The sequence below is a fragment of the Esox lucius genome, chromosome 12 (assembly GCF_011004845.1).
Source record: "Esox lucius isolate fEsoLuc1 chromosome 12, fEsoLuc1.pri, whole genome shotgun sequence".
NCBI classification, from domain to species: Eukaryota; Metazoa; Chordata; class Actinopteri; order Esociformes; family Esocidae; genus Esox; species Esox lucius.
Window position 1 is genome coordinate 5,700,271 of NC_047580.1, and position 20,382 is coordinate 5,720,652.

The following is a 20,382-nucleotide window of genomic DNA, read 5'->3' on the forward strand; positions in this document are numbered from 1 at the left end:
CTAGGAGCGCCGTATATATCAATCAATGAAATGTATTTATAAAGCCCTTTCTACATCAGCAGTTGTCAAAGTTCTTTTACCAAACCTCCAGCCTGAAACCCCAAGGAGCAAGCAACTACAATGTTGAAGGAAAGTGGCTATGTTTCTGGGGTATGTGAACCCAGCGAATAAAGGTAACTCGACTTTTTAAATAACTGAAGTCACAATGTCTGGAGTTTATTGATCTACTAACAACTCTTTTGAGGTTACTGAAGTTCCTTTAGCAACACGTGACAAGGAGGGTCCGCGAAGGGAGTCGTTGAGGATTTAAAACTCGTCGCGAGGGGCAGGTTTGAGATTCACCGCTAATTGTGGATAGTCTCTGAAAGATATTGGCAGCGTCCGAATAAAACGAATAATTGTTGTGGTTCAAATCACAAAACAATATTGAAATTAATATAATGCAGGTTAAAATGATTAGAACAGCAATGCAACACGCAAAGAGGCATCCAGGGGTAAGTAAACAACTTGTTTTTTTTTTGCGATGTAATTACCCAAGTAGTTAGTCTACAGAAAATGCTATTTTTGTTTCTGTTATCTATGTAGCCTAAGCAATAAAAGGCCATAATAAACCAATTCTAATTTTTGATTATTTGAATAATTTAAGTGTTCACGTGAATTATAAAAAATAACTTGGATGGCAGATTAGAACATATGGACCCTATTGCTGACGTCTGTCTTTGTGGTAAAATACATTAATTTAGTGGCTTTACCACGGCTTTAGCACTACGTTTTGACACAATCTTGGTTTTTGCCAAAAATAGTTTTTTTCCACTTTTCCTAACGTTATTGGTGAATTTGTTAACATTGTCATTTGAAACATAGACTACATTGCGCTTTCGGCTGGCTACCCATGAAATAAATAAAGTTTTATCATGTTCTTAGGCTCGTGTGTGTTTTCATTTGCATTTGTTTTACCAATACTGTAATCAAACACGTTTTCTCAAACACGTTTTCTCATAGGTTACAACACTTAAAAAAAGAACTCATAAGGCAATTAAGTTGTGGGCCGATTCTTCAACAATCAATCAGATTATAGATTTTTTTGAAGTATTTCGCCCTTTGATAAAATAAGAGCAAATATTTTATTCTTATAAACTTGTTCGTTTACAAAGAGTAAGACTGTTTCAAAACATTTGGTATACCTTTTGTAAGCCTGTGTTAAGGTAGACAAAGCAGCACCCAAGGTTGTTTTATCTAGTCTGCTAGCCAACTGGTGGTTAATTAACGAGCCCTGTGGTGCTGTCCAAGTGCTGATCCGGCTATGGTGGTGGTTAAGCAAACTGCATCCGTGCGGTTGTGAAGTTTGTTTCTTAATTCCCATTTAGACAGAAATCTAAAATATGTATTGGTATTTCGTTCTAAGCTAATTAGTGTGATTAACCCATGTTTTACCAGTAGCACTATTTACTTTAGCTTGTTATGTCTATCTGGTTGTTATGCCCCAGGTCTGTTCCTTAAAAATAATGCCGGGTTGCTATTTACTGCTTCGTTGAAAGATTTTGCGTTGAAACAGAATCCCTAGGCCTAAGCCATGCGCGCTAAACTTGAATGTGAATAATCTGCAAAACCTCACACAGCACATACATCTCCAGAAAAAATTAAGAGACCACTGCACCTTTTTTGTACGTCCAACGGGTAGAAATGTCTCATGGAGAGCGTTTGCTAGTGTCAACATGTATTGCATATGTATTTGAAATGGCATTACTACAGATCAATATTCTATTCTGCTGTATTGGCGACATATGCAAACCTCCAAAACACTGTTATTTTGTTACACCCTACTGCACGTTGATACGTCAGTGCTACGCTAATGTGGTGTCACTTTTTATTTTACTCTCTCATAGCTCATCCCCCAGTTCTTCTTCATCATGTTGGGCATGGGAGGAGCCTCTATGTATTTGGTTCGTCTTGCAAAGGGACCCCATGTCACGTAAGACTTATTTACTCTTATTGTCCCTTCCCCTTTTTAATCAGTATTGTTGAAATCAATTTCTTAATACTATCCCATTAAAACCTAAAGTAGTGCATGTTGTTTAATCATAAAGCATTGGCTAAATCGATTCATGGAATTATTTCAACCTTGCTGTTCTCAGGCATTGATTCCAATAACTAAAGGTCTTCTGTAATTTTTTAAAGCTAGGCCTGGCCAATGGACAGGGCATTGCATACAGACTAACAGTTCTTTTTTGTATGTCCTATTTTGGCCTGCTTGATTGGTGTACAGCTGGAACAAGACAAGCAACCCTGAGCCCTGGAATCAGCTGGACCCAACATACCAGTATAAGGTATAGCATTGGCAACATACATACATTGGCACCACAATTTATGTGGATTGATGTTTGAGTCTTGTTCGACTTGACATCAATGTAACTGTAATGTGTTCATTCAAAATCAGTTAAATCAATAAACTATTTTGGAACAATGTAAGAAGCCAATAGCAATACAGTTTTGTATATTATATATTTGTTTCCAGTTTGTAGCCATCGACACAGACTACAAGAACCTAAAGAAGGAGGGACCTCGGTTCTGAGTATCTTATCTCCTGTCCTGACAACACCAGATCCCACCCACTTGACTGCATTGTAAATAACCTTTAGTCATGTTGTGCCTGTCCACATGTCAACCTTCTGTAGTTTGTGTTTTGATTAAAGAATGTTAATCAGAGAATAATTCTTCTCTCAACACTTTCACACAATATGGATATTGACATATTGATTCGTAATGTTGATTTGTTTTACTTTATCATTTAATACTTCCTTGTTAGTTTGGCAGTCACGGAATGTTACAATGAATGTGTGCATTAATGGAAGTGGCTAGTGTGCATAGATTATAATTTTTTTAAGCTAAAAAAGTTTTATTTTATTCAAAATGCTGTCCAAATAAAATGTCTTAATTGTGGCTCTGAGGGTCTACATCATGTTGATAATACTCTACCCAAACAAAGTAGGAGATTTTTTTAGGAGAAATGGCAAGACTTCAGTGAAACAGTTTTTAGTCATAGTTCCATTTATAATGACAGACCTGCCGACAACATGTAGCTGAAAATTGTGCTTCCGTTGGTAACATGGTGACAGCTGCTGATGTAGGTCCATGGTGCTGTTTGTGTATTCCGTCCATACCCGGTGCGCTGATCCAGCTGTAAGGTACAAGTCATTGCTCCTTTCATCTCTGCAACAACAGACCCAGCTGGCAGAGGAACAGACACTATTTGGCACGTTGACATATGACAGCAGCCTGCTGTGCTGTACCGGAGGCACTTCTCATCACCCTCACTCAGACCAACCAGACACAAACTCAACAAGCGTTCATTTCTACAATTAGAACACTTTGATCCGTGTAACTGGAATGGAAATTAAAACATGCCCGTGATGATGACCCATGTATGGAATAACACAAGGGAACAAATGGGTTCCCATAGGAGAGTTAAAATCCCCAAGTGTGTGTTTTTGTGTGTGTGTGTGGGGGGGGGGAGCAAATGTAAACACACAGAACAAAACCTAAGAGTGAATTAGAGTTATCAGGTCGTGAGAAACAGGCAGAGAGGGAGCTTAGTGAGGGACAAGCCAATGTTTTATTTTCATTTTCCTGACCTTTACAGCTGGACTAGGTCCGGTTGCTGGGGACTACCTTCTGCCTTGTGGGACTTTTAACAGCCCTGATGATGCAGCATTTTCAAATCAGTAATAGACAGTATTTAATACTGTAATAGACAGGAGAAACCCTGATCCCTTATCCCAAGTTATGTAATATTCTCAAAACTGTGACAATATTCCACAAGCAAAAACATTTTGAAACATTTAGGTCTAAATAATAACAGGAAACGCTCAGAGGAAATACCAGATTCTTTAATGCTGTCTGTTTATGAGCTCTCAGACATTGCTCATTTGTGTAAGTGTGCATTCATTTACTGTATCATATAAAAATACCATAACCTCCTAAGACCTGAGCTTTTGATAATTTAATTTCTTTAAGCTATTTGGGATTAGTAGGACCTGATAAGTATAATATCTAAGCATTGTCTTTGAACAGAAAGTACTTTCTGAATTTTTTTATTTTATTTTACTACATAACACAAAGTCACCAATGTGTAACAAAGTTGAAAACTGTTAATTTCAACTGTTTTCATCAAAACAGAACATGTACAAATTTGCAAACAGTTTGAGTGAGTCTATGTATGTGTGTGTGCACTAAGTGTGTGTGCATTTCAATGCCATGGCAACAAATAAGGGCCCAACTGCTAATGACATATGCAGTCAAAGTGTTATATTTCTATACATCATAGTGTGTACTGCATATGTCAGTAGCAGAGAGGTATTCAAAGATCAATAAGTAATGCATGTTACCTGCACCAGCACAGCAGAATGAAGAACATGGTGCAGGAAGCCTCAAACATAGTGGCCTCATGTGTGGACTCAGGGTCTCAGGAGGGTAATGATCACATTAATTGTGTTCTTTAGACATTGTGTTGTTATTATATTTAATTCATTATTTTTACTGTTTTTAATCACTATGTTCTGCAATTTCATTGTAATAGATAACTCTATCCGATTCTTGAATGGCAAGAAAAAGACACACTGACAATGACAGACCTGAGAGAGAATGACACAGCGGAGTACACACTTCGATTAGTAACTGCTAGAAACAATTACACTGGTTCACCTGGTGTATTCCTTACTATCACCGATGTCTTGTTGGATGTAAGCCATATGTCTGTCTCGGAAAAAGAGACTATGAAAGCCACACTGAAATGCACAACCAAATGTACACCGGCTAACAACACAGGCCTTGTTTGGTATGAAAATAGAAAACCTATACAGAACAGCCACATGTACTCCGACAGCCTGCACCTGGGCCCAGTCAACACTCACAATGCCGTCAACTACTCCTGCGCTGTCAAAGGCCACGAGGAATTCAGGTTCCATGAAGTGACTGTGAGAGCTAGATACATCCCAAAGAACACCTTTGAGTCAGTCAGGTCCTCTGGTGAAATAGTTGGGGCAGTTCAGTGACTCTGACGTGTGACAATGATGCCAATCCACCAGCGAATATACAAAAACACTAAAAGGACTAAAACCTCACCAGGTCGCAATCATTTTCCCTAGATGGGGTGGTCATGATTATAAACATGACTTCAACAACCTAGTTCTTGTTACACCTGATCAAATGATTCTCTGTTGTAAATATTCTTATTAAATACGTGTTTTACAACTTTTTTGGAAAGGAAAGAGAAAGGTGCAGTGGTCTCTTAATTTTTTCCTGAGCTGTATATTTCTTGGTTTAGCACTCTTGGCAGGCAGTATTGTTTGTTTGTGGCTTTGTGGGTGTCCTGTTGACATTTCCAAGCCCCACACTGAGCCTTTTGCCTGTACTCGTGTTTTTGTTTTTCTTTGTCACTAAACCCCTGTTTCTGCTCCTGTTGTCAGCCTCTGTCTCCATTCCTACCAGCGTTTCAATTATGTTCATTAAGTACTTGCAGTAATTTTGGCACAGCAGGTAACTTATATGGGAGCCTCAAGGCTGAAAATAACTTGTTTTTACTGTGGTGTAGCAATGAGTATCAATGACTTCAATGCAACAAAGATTTACAGTGCCAATAAAAAGTCCACACCCAACTTGAACATTTTCAAGATTTCTTTGTGTAGTGCCTCAGTGTTTAATGCATTTAAAATTGTTTTATTTTCCCACTTATACAGACCAAACTCTACATATTTAATGGAATTTGTTCTTTATTATTACTAAACTAAATTGTATACCTTATCAAAAATACAAAACATATATTATAATTAGATAAATTCACCCTTTTTGTCTTCTAAATGCCACACCAATTTGATTGCACTCTACCAGTCGTCAGTTGTAACTTCTGTAGGTTCCCACTGTTGGGTTGTGAACTGAAAAGCAAATGCTCATCCATGAGAACCTGGAAGTCAACAAAGAACAAAGTACAACGTTGTGGAGATACACAGATCAGGGGATGGATATACAAATATCTCAAAGGCCTTGAATATCCCGAGGTGCATAGTCAGGATGATTATTAAGACATCAATTGTGTATGGCACCACCAAGACCCTGCCTAGATCAGGCCAACCCCTTCAGACTGGATGACCATATAGTAGGCTGATCAGAGAGACTAGCAAGAGGCCAATACAACTTTGAAAGACTTTGAAAGACGTTTTTATAGACATGATTGGTCAAAGTGTGCACAGGATAGCATTTTCCTAATCACTCCACAAATATAACATGTAGATTAGGTTGGTAAGCTTGAATGCCATTTGAAGTATGGCAAAAAACACATGCAGGAGAACCTGCAGCCCTCTGCAGAAATCTGTAACTGGGATGGAAATTCAGTGACCAAACAATACAGCCAAATCTACAATGGAGTGGCTACGAAATAAAGAAGTTAAAAGTCCATGAGTGACCCAGACAGAGCCCCAAACTAAATAAAATTAAACCTTTAAGCATGCTTGATATCTATTGACCTTGCCCAAGGAAATTCACAGTTTGAACAGTTTTTAATAGAAAAATATTAAACACTGACAAATCCAAGAGTGAACAGTTGGTGTAGAATTATCTCAAGAGACTCAGAGCTGTATGTACTGCCAAAGTAAATATTAGTTTTGTACTTTTAATACACAATTTAATTTCACAAAAAATGTATGGCGTTTGAATGACTGTGGGGGATCCTATTGCACGGTTCTGTAGTGACCTCTACTGAGATAATGTGGAACTGTTGCTGGATTTTCAAACGTTTTCTACCTGGGATTCACTAAATACATTTTGTTCAGCTAAACAAGGCAGTCAATCTATTTTGTCTTATATTCTATCAGGTAGATAATTCCATCAGTAGACAACACCGACAAACATTTCCTTTAAGATGATATCCCTCTGGAAATCTGCCCTCAAGCAATACATTTGTTGTATAGGTCAAGTCTATCCAGCAATTACAGACCTGAGGAATAGATTAGAAGGGACAAGGTTAGTGGATATCCAGGGTGGAGGGTTAGAATAGGTACAGTCAAAATGAAAAAGTGGCAACTTTTTCTATAACTTTGTATGAAAATGATTACCCTTCAGAATCACATATTTTACTGTCAATTAATGATGTTTTTGATATCCCTTTTTAACGTCTTATTTTTGAAAGTAACTTACTTATTATAGAGCTGCCCAAATCGTATGAGTCCTGTGTGTCAGCACTGTTTTATGCACTTAATTGAATACCTTTTTCTGTAGATGGCGGAGTGTTGCTTTTCATTCTTTTCCTATATAGTTTGCTTTTGGTTTTTATGTTCGGTCTGTGTGTGTTTGGTTTGAATGTTTTAGAATTTGAGTTTTGTTTATATTATATTATATACAGCTCCGGAAAAAATTAAGGGACCACTGCATCTTTTTCTTTCCTTTCCAAAAAAGTTCAATTTGCAGTGGTCTCTTAATTTGAACCCTTCTGTTCCTCACTCAAAACCTTCCTTTGCGACTTTTTTGAAAAGGAAAGAAAAAGCTGCATATGGTCTCTTAATTTATTCTGAAGCTGTATATAACTTATTTTATTACAGTTCTGTTTACTTCAAGTCTAAAGGGCTTTTCCGAACCCATTTTAAACTGAAATAGTAGAAGTCTAGTTGTACCTCAATGGTTAATCTCCATTAACCCTTGAGGTACAACTAGAAAAGCATCTCTTTCAGTTCTCACACCATTAATTTCTTCCATATGGAATTCATAGATTAACTTCTAAAAAAGTCTGCGTTTAGAGTAGGCATCACCTTTCATAATCAAGAATCTGCAGGGCAATTTGGCTTCTATCAATATCGGCTCAATATAAGCAAACTTATTTTAGTAGGCTACAGCTCAGGAAGCAAATATATTGATAACCTCACCTTGTCCTGACGAGATTATGGCTCTTGAAACAGACACAAGTCTTCACGAAAGCTTTGATAACACAGCACTATGAAATCAGAGTTGGGGCTTGTGGGTATTGTAGGCATAGGCGCCGATACCGTGGGTGCTCCGGGGCTCGAGCACCCACGGAAAATAGCGAGCACCCACGGAAAATAGCGAGCACCCACGAAAATACCTAGCACGAGCACCCACGTGTGCCAGACCGCCAGTCCGCCAGTAGGCTACATTCATTTAAAATTAAACTTGCCGTTGGTGATATGTAAAGCTTCTGTCACACTGTGATTGGTTATGTTGATGTTAGTGACAGCGACATAACCAGTCGCTTGGTCCGGGTGCTCCCTATCCACCAATCACATCGTTTCTCAGATGAAAAAATGCCACTATCAAAAACTCGTAGCAGAAATTAGGGAGAAACTCCCAGAAACTATGTGTCGTTTTTTTATTATCGATATTTAGATAATAGCGCAAAACATTAATTTCCCACGAACTGATCGCGGTTAGGCCTACGTGTCAGTTAAACTTTTCATCTCCAATCCTGTATTTGTGATACGTGGTACATTTTGAAAGATCTACTTTACGGCTTTATTAATAAGTAAATGAATAGGTGTGAGTAGTGCGCTTATATATGTATATATAGGTGTATATATAGGTATATATAGGTGTGTGTATATAGGTATATATAGGTGTGTATATATATATAAATATAAATGGCGTGCGCCTATGAGCACCCACGGAGGAAAACATAAATCGGCGCCTATGATTGTAGGCTGTAGTAGAAGGAAATACTATGCATCTAGAAGTCAGTCACTATGATGCAGCATTCACAGAAAGACCCATGCTAAAATGACCTGCTGTAAACATTGAATTGAGAAATATGTTTCTAAGCTAGCTTAGTTGTTGCTAAATACATTTTGGGATTTGGATTTGCTTCCTCCACAACTCCTCCTCTACTCCACAACTCCTCCTCTATTCCACAACTCCTCCATATACTCCTCCTTATACAGGTGAACTAGTACAACGTAATGCTTCATTAAATGGGCAATATGTAGAATTTTGCGTGATAGTGGGATGATAGTGTTTTACAAAATTTTCTCACCATAGATTAATTTGGGTGCATACAAAAGCACTAAGGCTACTAAAATGCAGAATTTGAGAACACAAGCAGTGGCGTAGGTAGGTCTGGGATTCTGGGCCCTCATTTATCAATGTTGCGTACAAACAGAAATTTTCACAAACAATGTGTGAGATCATTTCTAAGCAAAGTGTGTGATTTATCAATTTCAGACTTGAGAATGTGCGTAAATTAGAGCACTCTGCTAACCATGTGTATGCACAGCACCTTGTACAAAACTCAAACTGCCCTTAAAACTTAGGCTCCTAATAGTTTTTTCAAGGTGCTTTCAAATTCATAAACATGAAACAATTTAAGCCTAATTGAATAAGTAAATTAGAAAGAAAATGGAACTTAAGTTTGGAGGCAATTTAGTTAAAGTAGTTAAATAATATAAAAGGCAACGCAGAGACATAGTGACTTTGTGTCCAACATGGCAAACATTGCATTGCTGGAGGATCTGACACAAGCTGCATTACGTAGGGAGCGTGTTTTCAATGAGCGTAGTCACAGAGGTAGTCAAGAAACTCCTCGGTGGCAAGGCACCTGGGGTGGAGTACCTCAAGTCTCTGGATGTTGTGGGGCTGTCTTGGTTGACACGCCTGTGCAACATCGTGTGGCGGTCGGGGACAGAGCCTCTGGGATGGCAGACCGGGGTGGTGGTCCCTTTTTTTAAGAAGGGGGACCAGAGGGTGTGTTCCAACTACAGGGGGATCACACTTCTCAGCCTCCCCGGGAAAGTCTATGCCAAGGTACTGGAGAGGAGAATACGGCCGATAGTAGAACCTCGGATACATGAGGAACAGTGTGGTTTTCGTCCGGGTCGTGGAACACTGGACCAGCTCTTTACCCTCTACGGGGTGCTGGAGGGTTCATGGGAGTTTGCCCAACCAATCCACTTGTGTTTTGTGGATTTGGAGAAGGCATTCGACTGTGTCCCTCGCGGCATCCTGTGGAGGGTGCTTCGGGAGTATGGGGTCCTGGGTCCTTTGCTAAGGGCTGTCAGGTCCCTTACGACCGAAGCAGGAGCTAGGTCCGCATTGCCGGCAGTAAGTCAGACTTGTTCCCAGTGCATGTTGGACTCCGGCAGGGCTGCCCTTTGTCGCCGGTTCTGTTTGTAATTTTTATGGACAGAATTTCTAGGCGCAGCCAGGGGCTGGAGGATGTCAGGTTTGGGGACCACACAATTCCGTCTCTGCTCTTTGCAGACGATGTTGTCATGTTGGCCCCTTCAAACCAGGACCTTCAGCATGCACTGGGATGGTTTGCAGCCGAGTGTGAAGCGGTTGGGATGAAAATCAGTACCTCCAAATCCGAGGCCATGGTCCTCAGTCAGAAAAGGGTGGCTTGTCCACTTCAGGTTGGTGGAGAGTTCTTGCCTCAAGTGGAGGAGTTTAAGTATCTAGGGGTCTTGTTCACAAGTGAGGGAAGGATGGAATGGGAGATTGACAGACGGATCGGTGCAGCTTCTGCAGTAATGCGGTCGATGTATCGGTCTGTCGTGGTGAAGAAAGAGCTGAGCCGCAAGGCGAAGCTCTCGATTTACCGGTCAATCTACGTTCCTACTCTCACCTGTGGTCATGAGCTTTGGGTCATGACCGAAAGGACAAGATCCCGGATACAGGCGGCCGAAATGAGCTTTCTCCGCAGGGTGGCTGGGCGATCCCTTAGAGATAGGGTGAGAAGCTCGGTCACCCGGGAGGAGCTCAGAGTAGAGCCGCTGCTCCTCCACATCAAGAGGGGTCAGCTGAGGTGGCTTGGGCATCTGTTCCGGATGCCTCCTGAACGCCTTCCTGGGAAGGTGTTCCGGGCCCGTCCCACCAGGAGGACACCCCGGGGAACACCTAGGACACGCTGGAGGGACTATGTCTCCCGGCTGGCCTGGGAACGCCTCGGTGTCCCCCCGGAAGAGCTAGAGGAAGTGTCTAGGGAGAGGGAAGTCTGGGCATCTCTGCTTAGGCTGCTGCCCCCGCGACCCCGGCCCCGGATAAGCGGAAGAAGATGGATGGATGGATGATTTTCTGGATTTTTGTTTTAGATTCCGTCTCTCACAGTTGAAGTGTACCTATGATAAAAATTACAGACTTCTACATGCTTTGTAAGTGGGAAAACCTGCAAAATCAGCAGTGTATCAAATACTTGTTCTCCCCACTGTAATTAATAATAATAATAATATTAATAATAATAATATTTGCTCCTTGGGGTTTAAGGCCAGGTGTTTTGTAAAAGCACTTTGTGACAACTGCTGATGTAAAAAGGGCTTTATAAATAAATGTGATTGATTGATTATTATTGTAGGGGTATGAATTGATCTGCTTCTGACATTGGGGGGACATGTTCCTATGCCCTTGGTTATAATCAACAACAAAATTGTGTGTATTTATGTAATTTAGCAGATGTTCCTAAAGACAAGTACTCGAGTACCGAATCGATTTTTCACATTGCCAGGGATTCAATCTAGCAACCTTTCAGTTACTGGTCAGATACTCTAACATTATGGCATGTCAGTTGTCATGATGTTATGGAATGGTTATTCCTATAAAAAGGTGTTATGACGTTATCCTTTAAGTATTACCATTGTTTTGTTAAGCAATGTACAATTTATACTTTTTTGAACAAGATGATTTGTGAAAGATTAAGCAGACTTTTGCTGAAAGAGCAGCATATAATTAATTTCTAATCAACTTTCATTTATAAAGCCCTTTTTACATCAGTGGTTGTCACAAAGTGCTTATACACACAGACAGCCTAAAACCCCAAAGATTAAGTAAAAATAAGAATTTGATGCAAAGTGAATAGGGGAAAAAAACCTAGAAGGGTCAGAACCTAGCAAAAAAACCTAGAGAACAGCTGGTTGGTGCTCTTCTGGCACTGCTGGGAGTACATTACCTTTTACGACCACATCAATAATTTTGCATGTTCCAACGACCAGCGGGTCAATACTGTTGTGCTCAGAAGTTTGCATACCCTGGCAGAAATTGTGAAATTCTGCCATTGATTTTTTAAATATGACTGATCATGCAAAGAAAATGATTTTATTTAAGGATAGTGATCATATGAAGCCATTTATTATCACATAGTTGTTTGGCTCCTTTTGAAATCATAATGATAACAGAAATCACCCAAATGGTCCTGATCAAAAGTTTACTTACCTTGAATGTTTGGCCTTGTTACAGTCACACAAAGTGACACACACAGGTGAAAATGGCATTTAAAGGTGAATTACCCACACCTGTGGCTTTTTAAATTGCAATTAGTGTCTGTGTATTAATAGTCAATGAGTTTATTAGCTCTCACATGGATGCGCAGAGCAGGCTAGATACTGAGCCATGAGGAGCAGAAAAGAAGTGTCAAAAGACCTGCGTTACAAGGTAATGTAACTTCATAAAGATGGAAAATTATATCAAAAGCCTTGCAAATGCCAGTCAGTACTGTTCAATCACTTATTAAGATGTGGAAAATTCTGGGATATCTTGATACCAAGCCAAGGTCAGGTAGACCAAGAAAGATTTCACCCAAAACTGCCAGAAGAATTGTTTGGGATACAAAGAATAACCCACAGGTAACCTCAGGAGAAATACAGGCTGCTCTGGAAAAGGACGGTGTGGTTGTTTCTAGGAGCACAATACGACAATACTTGAACAAAAATGAGCTGCATGGTCGAGTTGCCAGAAAGAAGCCTTTATTGTGCCAATGCCACAAAGAAGCCTGGTTACAATATGCCCGAAAACACCTTGACACACCTCACAGCTTCTGGTACACTGTAATTTGGAGTGACGAGATCAAAATAGAGCTTTATGGTCAAAACCATAAGTGCTATGTTTGGAGAGGGGTCAACAAGGCTTATAATGAACAGAAAAACATCCCTACAGTGAAGCATGGTGGTGGTTCACTGATGTTTTGGGGGTGTGTGAACTCTAAAGGCACGGGGAATTTTGTGTAAATTGATGGCAAGATGAATGCAGCTTGTTATCAGAAAATACTGACATTCAATTTGCATTCTTCTGCGTGAAAACTGCGCATGGGACGCTCTTGGACTTTCCAGCACGACTTAAGCACAAGGCCAAGTCCAGTGGTTACCGCAGAAAAAGGTGAAGGTTCTAGATTGGCCATCATAGTCTACTGACCTTAATATAATTGAGCCAGTCTGGGGAGATCTCAAACGTGTGATTCATGCAAGACAACCTAAGACTTTGCATGACCTGGAGGCCTTTTGCCAAGATGAAGGAGCAGATATACCACCTGCAAGAATTCGGGGCCTCATAGACAACTATTACAAAAGACTGCACACTGTCATTGATGCTAAAGGGGGCAATACACAGTATTAAGAACTAAGAGAATGCAGACTTTTGAACAGGTGTCAGTTCATTTCTTTCTTTGTTGCCATGTTTTGTTTGATGATTGTGCCATTCTTTTATGACCTACAGTTGAATGTGAATCTCATAAGAAATAAAAGACGTGTGTTTTGGACCATGCTAGGCCACATGTAGTTTAGAGGGTCAGTTGATGTATTTGAGTTATTAGGGCATTATATAAATTGGTACCCAAAAGATACATGTTCTACTCAACTGAATTCTACTGCTTCTAAACTTTTCACCACAAACCTCAGACTCCTTCAGTTGCAGTTGTTGGATAATTTCTTACCAATCAGACACTAATGACAGATGTAATGAATGTTGGTTTACCCATGTGTGTTCTGGTTCTGGCCCAACCCACTGGCTTCTGAGGACAATGAGACAGAAACCGTATGTTCTGGGGGATATCAAAATGTAGACATCATCTTGGAGGTACTCGGACCCAGACTCCTTCGAGGAGTAGTGTTTGTTCTTTGGGTAGCCAGGCAATGTTGAATTGATATAATTGATAAACATAATGATAAAAACACATAGGGTTCTTTTATTTAACAGTTAAAACAGAGTTACAAACAGTTCCAAATGATAGAATAAGCATGTCTAAATAGGTATATTTTATGTTTAATGTAATAATGTTTATATTTACCATAAAAGCATGTCTATACAAGAGGATGTCCAACAACCAAACTCATTTATTCAAGGCAAAAGGCAAACCTTTGGCAAACATTTTTTAATTGTCTCTTTACATATCTGCCTTTTAGCTCACCATATCATGATAAGAAACAATTATAGCTCCATCTATCTTTTTTTATATTTAACATATTTGAATGGAAACCTTCAATACCAGAAGTTTGGGACAGGTGCATCCTTCCTATACATTAAGTTTTTCTTAATAATGTTGTTGTCCCTATATCCTTATGAAACTAGTGTGTGATGTATGACACTAGGACTACTCATATTCTAATAAGCATTTCATCTGTGGGGGATCTGGGGCATTAATTTGTTCTGCTTTGTCTGAAGGTTAAATCTTGTATCCCTGAAAAATAATTACCAACCCTCTGGTTGTCCTATTTCTGCAGAACTTTTCCCATCCTCAAAGGCAAATCTGCAATGCAGGAGGATTTAACAGTCACCAGTCGAGGATTAAGCATGAATATTGCTGTCTGTACTGACTCCCTGCCACATATTCTGAGCATGAGACTTTTTTTCTAAAACAGTAGATACTGTATGTTTCCCTAACGTTTGTGCAAGGTCAGAAAAGTCTTATTCAAAATGACTTACAGTTGTACTGGCTGATCTTCTACAATGTATTAACTATGGGTATGAAGATGTGTTTTTTTGAATTTACAAATGTTCTATTCTTTCTCTTTAACTTTGAAAATGTGTAGTACGTTATGTAGATTGGCAGGACAGAAAGTTAAAGCTTTTTAAGGCAGCTAACTATGGAGCTTGTAAAAGACGATTAGCTTGTCACCAGCGAATGAATACATTATGACATCAGAGCCATCAGACTTGGTCATCATATGATGAAAATGAAGACCAATTAAATAAACATAATTACACTACATTAGGGAAATAGCAGGAATTGTTTTTGTACTAATACCAGCTGCATTGGCATGCATATCGAGTAGCACTCCAACCACATCAACGCTATCTCCAAACACAGTTTACCTAATGACTAGATATCCCAGCTGTTCTCAGTAACAATGACTACTACATATTCAACCCTTTAGTGATGTGTTATCAGTATGTGCTCATTGTTCCTGGGCTGATGACATGACATCCATTCCTCTAAGCACATCTCTCCATTGCAATGTTTGCACTGGGCCTTCCATGACGTTCTGTTCAAGACAACCCAGGTTCTTCAGTAGGATACCAGATGAAGAGAAATCCCCCACCCAGTTCCTCCCCTATCCCCGTCCTCCAAAATGCCAGGGCTCAGCTGGGAAGTTGTAGTCTGGGCAGACCTTCTGCACCAGTTTGTAGTCTGTGCTGAGAAAAGAGATAAATATGCAGATGACCTTGAAGGGCTTGGCACAGATCCAGACAGCATGAGACTGGGTTTGTTCTGAGTAACAGGTCTGGGAGGGGTCATAAAGACACGGTTTGGTCTTCTTGGCCTTGTTGGTTCTCTGGGACTCCACCCTGCAGTTCAGGGCCTTCATCTCCCACTGGTGTTCATAGGTGGTGGACTGTGCCTGATTCTGGGACCTGAGCTCCGCGCGTCCCAAATCCTCCCATTCCATGGGTTTGGAGGGAGGAACAATACTCACTGAGATATTCCCCAGACGGGACGAGTTGTGACGGAAGTACACACTGAAAGTGCCGTTGATGTGGTCTACTATATTACCCGTCACCAGGAGGCTGAACTTAACGGTTTTGATATTGAGGTAGAAATTACCCCAGCCGAAGGTCTTTTTTGCCTTGATAGGTGTTTTCGCTGGGGGCTTGGGTTTGGAGCGGATCTGGGACTGATCCAGAGGAAGGGAGAGGTTCTGCCACCGGTCATATGGGCCAACAGACCTAGAGCTGGGGGGCGTGCGTTTGGCAGATGTGCCCTGGAAATCTTTGGAAAGCTGTTTGATTCTCAGTGAGGCTCCAAGGTTTCCTTCTTCCCCTGACTTTCCTATGGAGTGGACTTTTAGATTGAGATTCAGATGGTCCAAGGCATTCATAGCCCTTTCCTCTTGCCCCTGTGGACACAGAAAATATACGTATTGTATTTTTTCTCGTCAGTCTTTTCTGTCTCTAATGAATTGCTGTCAGTCTTCACAGGCCTGTAGGCATCATTTGGATATAACCTTGATCGAGAAAAGTATTAGTTGCTGTATTATTTTTATTATTGATCACTGTCCGCACAATCCTACAATTCACTTTAAGAGTAGACACATGAGTGTTAATGGGGAATTGACAAAGTGATGATTAAATTGACGGGATGATGCCATAAGCTCTTGAATGTGTATGAATAAATAGTTCATCGCATCAATCCATTATCCACTCAAAAAGACAATCTCTTTGTTCTTGCTCTGAGCCATTGTGGTCCGGGAGTGTTTAATTGGTTGATCGAGTGTAAGATATAACTGGATATTATAGATTGTGCTGCTGTACTAAGTGCCCTTGTTAACGGTGACTCTCAGAATTAGACAAAGTTGAATATGAAGTCAGCTTGGCTCCATGTCCCCTGCTGCAGCTACTTATCTCATTGTCTGCTACTAAAATCGGCAACACAGCAGGACACACAAAAAGACACGGACACACACACACACACACACTCCCAAACACACACTTGTGATTTAGAAAAATATATTTATTGTAAGAGTTCTTTGTGATTGTGGGATCAGTGATCAAGATTAGAAAACAGTTCAAGTAATGACCATGGCTTTATTTATTTTCTTTAAATTAGAACGGGCAAAGTTCCACTTCCTTCATTTTCAGGCTTAAACAGATAGGGAAAAGTGTTCTTCAATTAGCTATGGATGGATCATTTTAATCATGCTAACTTAGAAAGGCTGCCATCTACTGTCAGGTTCCATTGATGAAAGCATTAAGGCAATTAGAAGTTTGTGGCAAATGGCCAACATACAATATATTATATCCCTGCACATAAACTGCTTTGAGCCGCTCTTAACCATGCTATAATGGCCATATACCACACCCTGTAAATACAGTAAACCCTAGCTATATATCGTGGCACATCTCACCTTACATTAGACTTCCCATCATCAATGTACTATGGACCTATAAGTATGTCTCCTTTCTCTATGTCTACTTTCTGTATTCTCATAAATACTCTTGTCAGTAATCCACTGCCAAGCCAATGTTCCATTAGAGAACTCTCAGCAGGCTAATGAGCTCTAAGCCTGCATTCATCTCTTCCACTAGCAGGGTGGTATGTCAGCCATGCTCCTGCACTAATTGGGCACCACACTCTGTCAACCCAGGCCATGGCTAGGTGTCTGTATGTCAGGACTTGGCTGCTCACAATACTTAGAGGGAACCTCAGCTCATGGTAATGAGGATGGCAGTGAAAGATGGTAGACACTGCTAGATGGTCGGGGCGACCTGCCGCACAGGGTGCTGGCCCATTTCATTTGGAAATCAGCCGGGATATCCACTATTGAGGTTATAGTACACAATATACCAGGTGCAGTTTGTGGTACATTTTTTATTGACAGTCACTTAACAAACCCTGTCAGCTAAATAATTGTTATTGGTAGTTTAGCAAGCCACCTAAGCAAGCACAGCCGAATACCAACCTGGCACGAAGGGCACATGACCTCAAGGGGGCCACTGTAGATTATTATTCTTAAAAATATTAGCTCCATAGGTGAAAATGATTTCTCAGTGCGCTATGGCAGAATGTATAGACTTTGCTGCAAGTTTGAACTGCATGATTTTTTTTACATTTAATTTTGTCCATGGCAGAATGTGTATAACCCTAACCAAATCTTGACATCAAAAAGGCTAGGGCAGCCCTGCTCTGTTGGCAATTATTATAAATGAATTCATTTTTGAGCAAATCACTCAACCTAAATTTCACAGTAAGCTGAATCAGAAAAAACAAGAGCAAACAAATAATTTACTTAATGTTTCACCAGATTGTGTTTGCTGCAAAAAATATTAGTTTAACCTTTGTGACTGAAGAGGCCCATTAAATAAATAATAACACTTAGTGATTATTGGAGCAGGAATAAAAAAGCCATGATCCATCTATGCATCTGTTACGATGATGATGTACTGTAGGCTGTCTAATTACCCTGTTAGGAATGTGTTCTTGAACTACAGGGAGAATTCTCTTAAATGAAGTCATCCTGTGCATTATTAGCAAATCACAAATTTGATAAATATGGGAACAGTTGTTATTGATAAAATCTAAGGAGTCATTCATGCAATTGTGTCAGTAAACATCTTCAGACCTAAAACTAGACATAACTGCTAGTTGGAACCAGAGACCTCTGCTGTATAGTGAATATAAGATAACTTAGAAAATATACATTTTACTTTGATGTTCTACTCAAAGAAATGATCCTATATTATAAGCAAAAACAGAGTAAATCTGCAAAGCCTGGCACCAATATCATAACTATCAACCTCTGCCATGGAGATAGAAACTATGATAAGACATTCTGTAGCCTATATGGCTTTTTGTTTGTGCACAGAAAAACTCGCTCCATGCTCAGTAGAATAATTAGTCAGATAATTGATATGTCGTTTTCTTGCCCAAGGAATATATGCTATATAATGTACACTTTATAAGCAACTTGCCGTTTGCTTTTACATCTCAAATCAGCACCACATACAAGTTGAAGCACTACATATGGACAGACAGCACATTGATTTCTTACCGTGAGTGAAGTGACATAATATATAGACTAAAATATGAGTATGCATAAAGACAAAAAAACAAGTACACTTGGAATACATGGGATTAACACGGCCACATGTTTTTGCTTGGTCTTATTGTATAGCATTCAATAACAAATGTAACTATAATTATTGCCAAAATACGTGAAATGTGAGCTAACTTACCGTTGGTAAAAAACACAGACTTAAGACGGTAAAGTTGATGAGTATCCTCATCGTCCCAGAAGGTCGGTGGACGTACGGATCTCGACACCGGGGAAATCGAAGTCTGCAAGCAATCAACGTGGAAGAGAGAAAAGAAAACGTGCAACTCTTTAGAATCATAAGACATGCACAACACATGTATTTAGTGGTTTCAATAATGTAATGTAGCGAGCATGGCTCTGTAAAAACAGGACAAAGTTGCAGGAAAGAGAACAAAGTGTTAGAGACACTCACCGTATTGATGACAGCCCGTTCTTCATTTGCGCGCGCTCTCACGCTGCTTTGCTTCTCATAATTGTTAAGTACTGTATGTGTGAATACCCTAAACTGTACAACAAGCATTTTAGCCACTCATTTCACCATGTTAGAAATAGACCATGGTCAAATCATTCAAATGTACACTGTAAAAATCAAATGACTCAAAACCCCGTTCTGTAACGTGTAAAGATTGTGCAACTATACTGATGTCTGATTTTGAAAATAAACATGAATGAAAGTCTTTAATAAATGTCTTTAAAAATATGTAATATTTTCACAGTGGTAAAAATAAGCAAAATGACGAGTAGATATCTGAAGTTTTAAGTTAATGTTTCAAATAATTTTTAAATAATCTTTAAATATTCTCTAACCCATTTAAACCCATTTAACCCGGTCCCTATCACTTTGCATTGACTCATAATCTCCTATACTCGCTTTAGACACTGGCAGTAATACCCTCCCCACCCTAAACCACCCTGGACTAGCAAATACTATATAGGTCTCCTGAATGTTGACTGGCTGACAGTAGTGGTATATGTAAGCAAGAAGATACTAGGAGGTGTGCTATATGGCCCATATAACGCGTCTAAGCACTGTTCTTAGGAACAACCGTGGCAAGTCGCATCGGAGTGCCAAGTCACAGCGAATAGCCTTGGTAATTTGGCATTATATCACAAACCCCGAGATGCCCTAATGCTCTTATAGACCGGTCACCAACTCAGTATGGGCAGTCAAAAGCAGTCGCGTGATGTCGTATGTTGTCAAATAACACGGCTATCATCACCAATCAGTATATAAAGCACGCCATTCACAAAATACTTTATACAATTATGACAAAAAAATAAGCGAAAACCATTTCCTGTTCGTTTATAAAAGACTGCATGAAATAGGTAAGACAGGAAAAAAAGTATGTTACTGTTGTATTTACATTGGTAATTGGCAAGGCAATAGCAAGGCATCGGTTTTTGGTATATTGCCAATACATATAAGAACAAAAGAAAAATATAGAACTTAATAAGAACAACAAAAAATCAAAGAACAAACCATTTGATAATAATAATATGAAGCATGCTTCCCAAAGTACGATATTTTTCCATTCAGGAAATAACAGTTTTTTTTATTTCATAGCAGATCCTTCACCTTCATTGCTGGTGATGAAGC

The 20,382-nt window shown here is 39.7% G+C and overlaps 2 protein-coding genes across 2 annotated transcripts; one reads left to right on the forward strand and one right to left on the reverse strand.

Annotated features, from left to right (window-relative positions):
• Window positions 1-317: 317 nt before the first annotated feature.
• Window positions 318-2,940, forward strand: ndufa4l2a (NDUFA4 mitochondrial complex associated like 2a). The gene is made up of 4 exons (XM_010897713.4): window positions 318-494; window positions 1,887-1,972; window positions 2,267-2,327; window positions 2,516-2,940. The coding sequence occupies exons 1-4, from the start codon at window positions 441-443 to the stop codon at window positions 2,570-2,572; spliced, it is 258 nt and encodes an 85-aa protein (XP_010896015.1). The 5' UTR covers window positions 318-440; the 3' UTR covers window positions 2,573-2,940.
• A 12,365-nt stretch (window positions 2,941-15,305) lies between these two features.
• LOC105026345 (neurexophilin-4-like) lies at window positions 15,306-16,070 on the reverse strand. Its single transcript, XM_010897745.2, has one exon. It carries the CDS (start codon window positions 16,068-16,070, stop codon window positions 15,306-15,308), a length of 765 nt encoding a protein of 254 aa, XP_010896047.2.
• Between the last annotated feature and the right edge of the window lie 4,312 nt (window positions 16,071-20,382).